Raw genomic sequence first — 3,196 nt, 5'->3', positions numbered from 1 at the left:
GAACCTCTGAACCAGAACCTCTGAACCAGAACCTCTGAACCAGAACCTCTGAACCAGAACCTCTGAACCGGACTCAGACTAAATGACATGTTTCTCTGGATGTTTTCTTTCTGGTGTCAGCATCTGGTAAAACACCTGAGTTGACTTAGCCCCGCCTTCGAGTCTCAGCTCCTCCCCCCACTTAGATCCTTCAGACTAGCCAGTAGCAATTGGCAAACAGCTGGTTCTCTTAAGTCATGTTTGACATATAAAGCATTTTTATAAGTGAAGCTAAAACAGTTCATGGATATTTTACATTTTAAAATGTAAATCTGAATTCTTGTGGCGCTAACAGACATGTTTGTTGTGGTTCTGACGGCGCCTGTCCTGTTGCAGGGGGACGGCTGATTGGTTCGGCGTGAGTAAGGACGGCGACGGCGGCCAGCGCTGGAGGAGGCGGAGCCTGCAGCACTGCAGCCAGCTGTTCGGGGGCCTGAAGGCCCAGGTGACGCTGCTCAGCCTGGACAGCCTGTCCCTGTCCAGCACCGACCCCCACCCTGACCCCGACCCGACCCCCCGCCTGTCCCCACGCCGCCACCGCTACGGGATGCAGCGGGTAGGCTTACTGCTAGCTGCTCAGGACGCAGGAAGAACCTGGAGAAGGATTCCCTTTTCTCTCCCTTCGTTTCTTCATTTCTCATCACATTTTCGGTTCTCGGTGTAAAAACGTTTCGACTAAAGAAACTTCAAGTTCAAATGACACAACGCTTTCCTTTCTTCATTTTTCAATAAAGTGCAAAAAGAATTAAAATTTTTCTAGGGCTGTCAAAATTAACGTGATAATTTACATTCTTTTAGCTTTTAGTTACTATGAAATGTAATTAAAAACAAAAACATGACAGATAAAGATAAACTCTTTGTTCCTCTTCGTGTTTTAATTAGTTTTTCGTGTCTGATCCGGCAAACTAAATTAGTCCATTCTTAAATTATAATGGAGGGCCCCAAACGGCCCCCGCGCCGCATGTTGGACACCTCAGTCCCCAGCGGACCTGCTGGGTTCGACTGGTTCAGGACTGAAGAAAAAACAGAAATAGTTTGACTTTAAAAAGGAAGCTGATTAGCAGAAATGTTTCCACTAATGGGCTGAAGGTTTTACAAACGTGATACTTGGACTAGACCATGCCTGATGAGCTGATGGTGAATTTCCTTTTCCATTTAAATATTCAAACTTCACAACTTTTAAATTCCCAAATAACCCCGCCGCAACGCCGTTTGATGTGTGTGTTTAATGTGTGTGTGTATGTGTTTAATGTGTGTGTGTATGTATGTGTGTGTGTTTAATGTGCGTGTGTGTGTGTATGTATGTGTGTGTGTTTAATGTGTGTGTTTAATGTGTGTGTGTGTGTGTGTTTAATGTGTGTGTGTGTGTTTAATGTGTGTGTTTAATGTATGTGTGTGTGTGTGTGTTTAATGTGTGTGTTTAATGTGTGTGTGTTTAATGTGTGTGTTTAGTGTGTGTGTGTGTGTTTAATGTGTGTGTTTAATGTGTGTGTGTGTGTGTTTAATGTGTGTGTGTGTGTGTGCAGGTCGTGGACCCCTTGGCTCGCGGTCGGGCCTTCCGGATGGGGGATGACCTGGACGGACCTGGCGCCCCTCAGACGCCGCTCACCCCAGGCTCCGCCTCCCTCTGCTCCTTCTCCAGCTCACGCTCCGCCCTCAACAGGTTGCCACGGCGACGCAAGCGGGAGTCCGTGGCCGTCATGAGCATCAAGGCTGCCGCGGCGCTGATGAAGGTTTGGTTTCTGTCCGTTTACATTTAGAGTAGAAAATATTCAGTAATTTTAATGTTACTAATGAAACACTTTTAACTGAAAAACTGCGTTAAATTAAATCAAATCTGATGAAATGTAACTCAGGTTGATTATTTTCACCAACTAGGTAAAGTCTGAAGCCGCCTTTCAGAAACACGCCACACTTTTCAGATTTGTGCTTGTAGGTTTTTGGTATTTTCGCCGTTTGTCTGTATAATTATTCACAGCTTCATGTTCAGCTGGTCCAGGCAGAGAAACCATAAACCATCTGAAGGTTGTGGGTTTGATTCCAGCAAACTGCTGCCAATCAGTATATCAATATATCAGTTTATTGGTGAATGTTACAGAATATTTCAGTGTTTGATGAATTTATTCTGATTTCAGGGCCACAATTCGATTCAAAAACAATTTTTAATTCAGAAATAATTGTTTTATTGAAATAGTTCAGAGATTCTGAATAAATTCTGACTGAGAGAAAAAGCTTCAGAAACATTTATTTTAAACTATTTTATTAGGTTCCATAATGTATCAGTTTATTTTAAATCAGTTTATATTGAAACAAAAATAGGTTTTACATAAAACTCTGTAACTTAAATTACCAATATTGGCTTATCTGCCTGACTTTTATGTAAATGAAAAATTATCAACGGATAATTCGATACATAAAATAGATCAGGAGGGCGAAGCAAACAAGATGTTAACATCTTCAACTTAAACGCATTTTAACATTTATTTGATATGAAGGCTTGCAGATGTTAATGCACTGTTCTAAGTATAGATATATAGAGAAAAGTTCAAACTAAATTAACAGGAATAATAAATTATTAGATGATGTAGTGAATGTAAAGATGAGTTCATACCCAGAGATCAGTTGAAATGATCATATTTTACTCTTTATGTCTCAATAAAATGAACATTTTATGCCATGAACTACTGACAATATGTTCCAAAATTAAAAGCAAAAATTTATTATTTGCAGAAAATGAGAAATGGTGAAAATATTGAAACAGATGCAGCGCTTTCAGGCCTCAAATAATGCAAAGAAAACATTTTATATTAATTTAAAAACAACAAAACTAATGTTTAAATTCAGGAATCAATATTTGGTGAATAACCAGGCGGTTTTCAGTGCAGCAGTTCATTTTTTTCAGAGCTGTATATAATACATTCTTCTTCTTCTTTTGCTTTACATTTATTTCAGTTTAACTTTTAATTCACTATGTTCAAGAAAGTCCAACTCAAATTTTTGAGCATTTGGAATCGATTCCAGTGAATGAGGCTCTGCTGTTCAACTGTGTTTAACCATTCAGTACCGGTGATCCGGCTCCGTTAGCATTCCAGCAGTAATAGCTCCGTTAGAATTCCAGCAGTAATAGCTCCGTTAGCATTCCAGCAGTAATAGCTCC

The 3,196-nt window shown here is 40.1% G+C and overlaps 1 protein-coding gene across 3 annotated transcripts in view; it reads left to right on the top strand.

Annotated features, from left to right (window-relative positions):
- Positions 1-3,196, top strand: part of LOC106965123 (inactive rhomboid protein 1-like) — a 25,259-nt gene that overhangs the window by 9,255 nt on the left and 12,808 nt on the right. For 2 of the 3 annotated variants that reach the window (XM_015061031.1, XM_015061033.1), the window contains 2 exons: positions 376-595; positions 1,566-1,772. In XM_015061031.1, the coding sequence (XP_014916517.1) occupies positions 376-595; positions 1,566-1,772 (427 nt within the window). The remainder of the gene's footprint in view (positions 1-375; positions 596-1,565; positions 1,773-3,196) is intronic. The other variant, XM_015061032.1, reaches the window with a different exon arrangement.

Source organism: Poecilia latipinna, unplaced genomic scaffold (assembly GCF_001443285.1).
Source record: "Poecilia latipinna isolate Pla-1442-1.1 unplaced genomic scaffold, P_latipinna-1.0 Scaffold1769, whole genome shotgun sequence".
NCBI classification, from domain to species: Eukaryota; Metazoa; Chordata; class Actinopteri; order Cyprinodontiformes; family Poeciliidae; genus Poecilia; species Poecilia latipinna.
The sequence above is the reverse complement of the archived record's forward strand: the minus strand, read 5'-3'. Positions and strand labels throughout refer to the sequence as shown.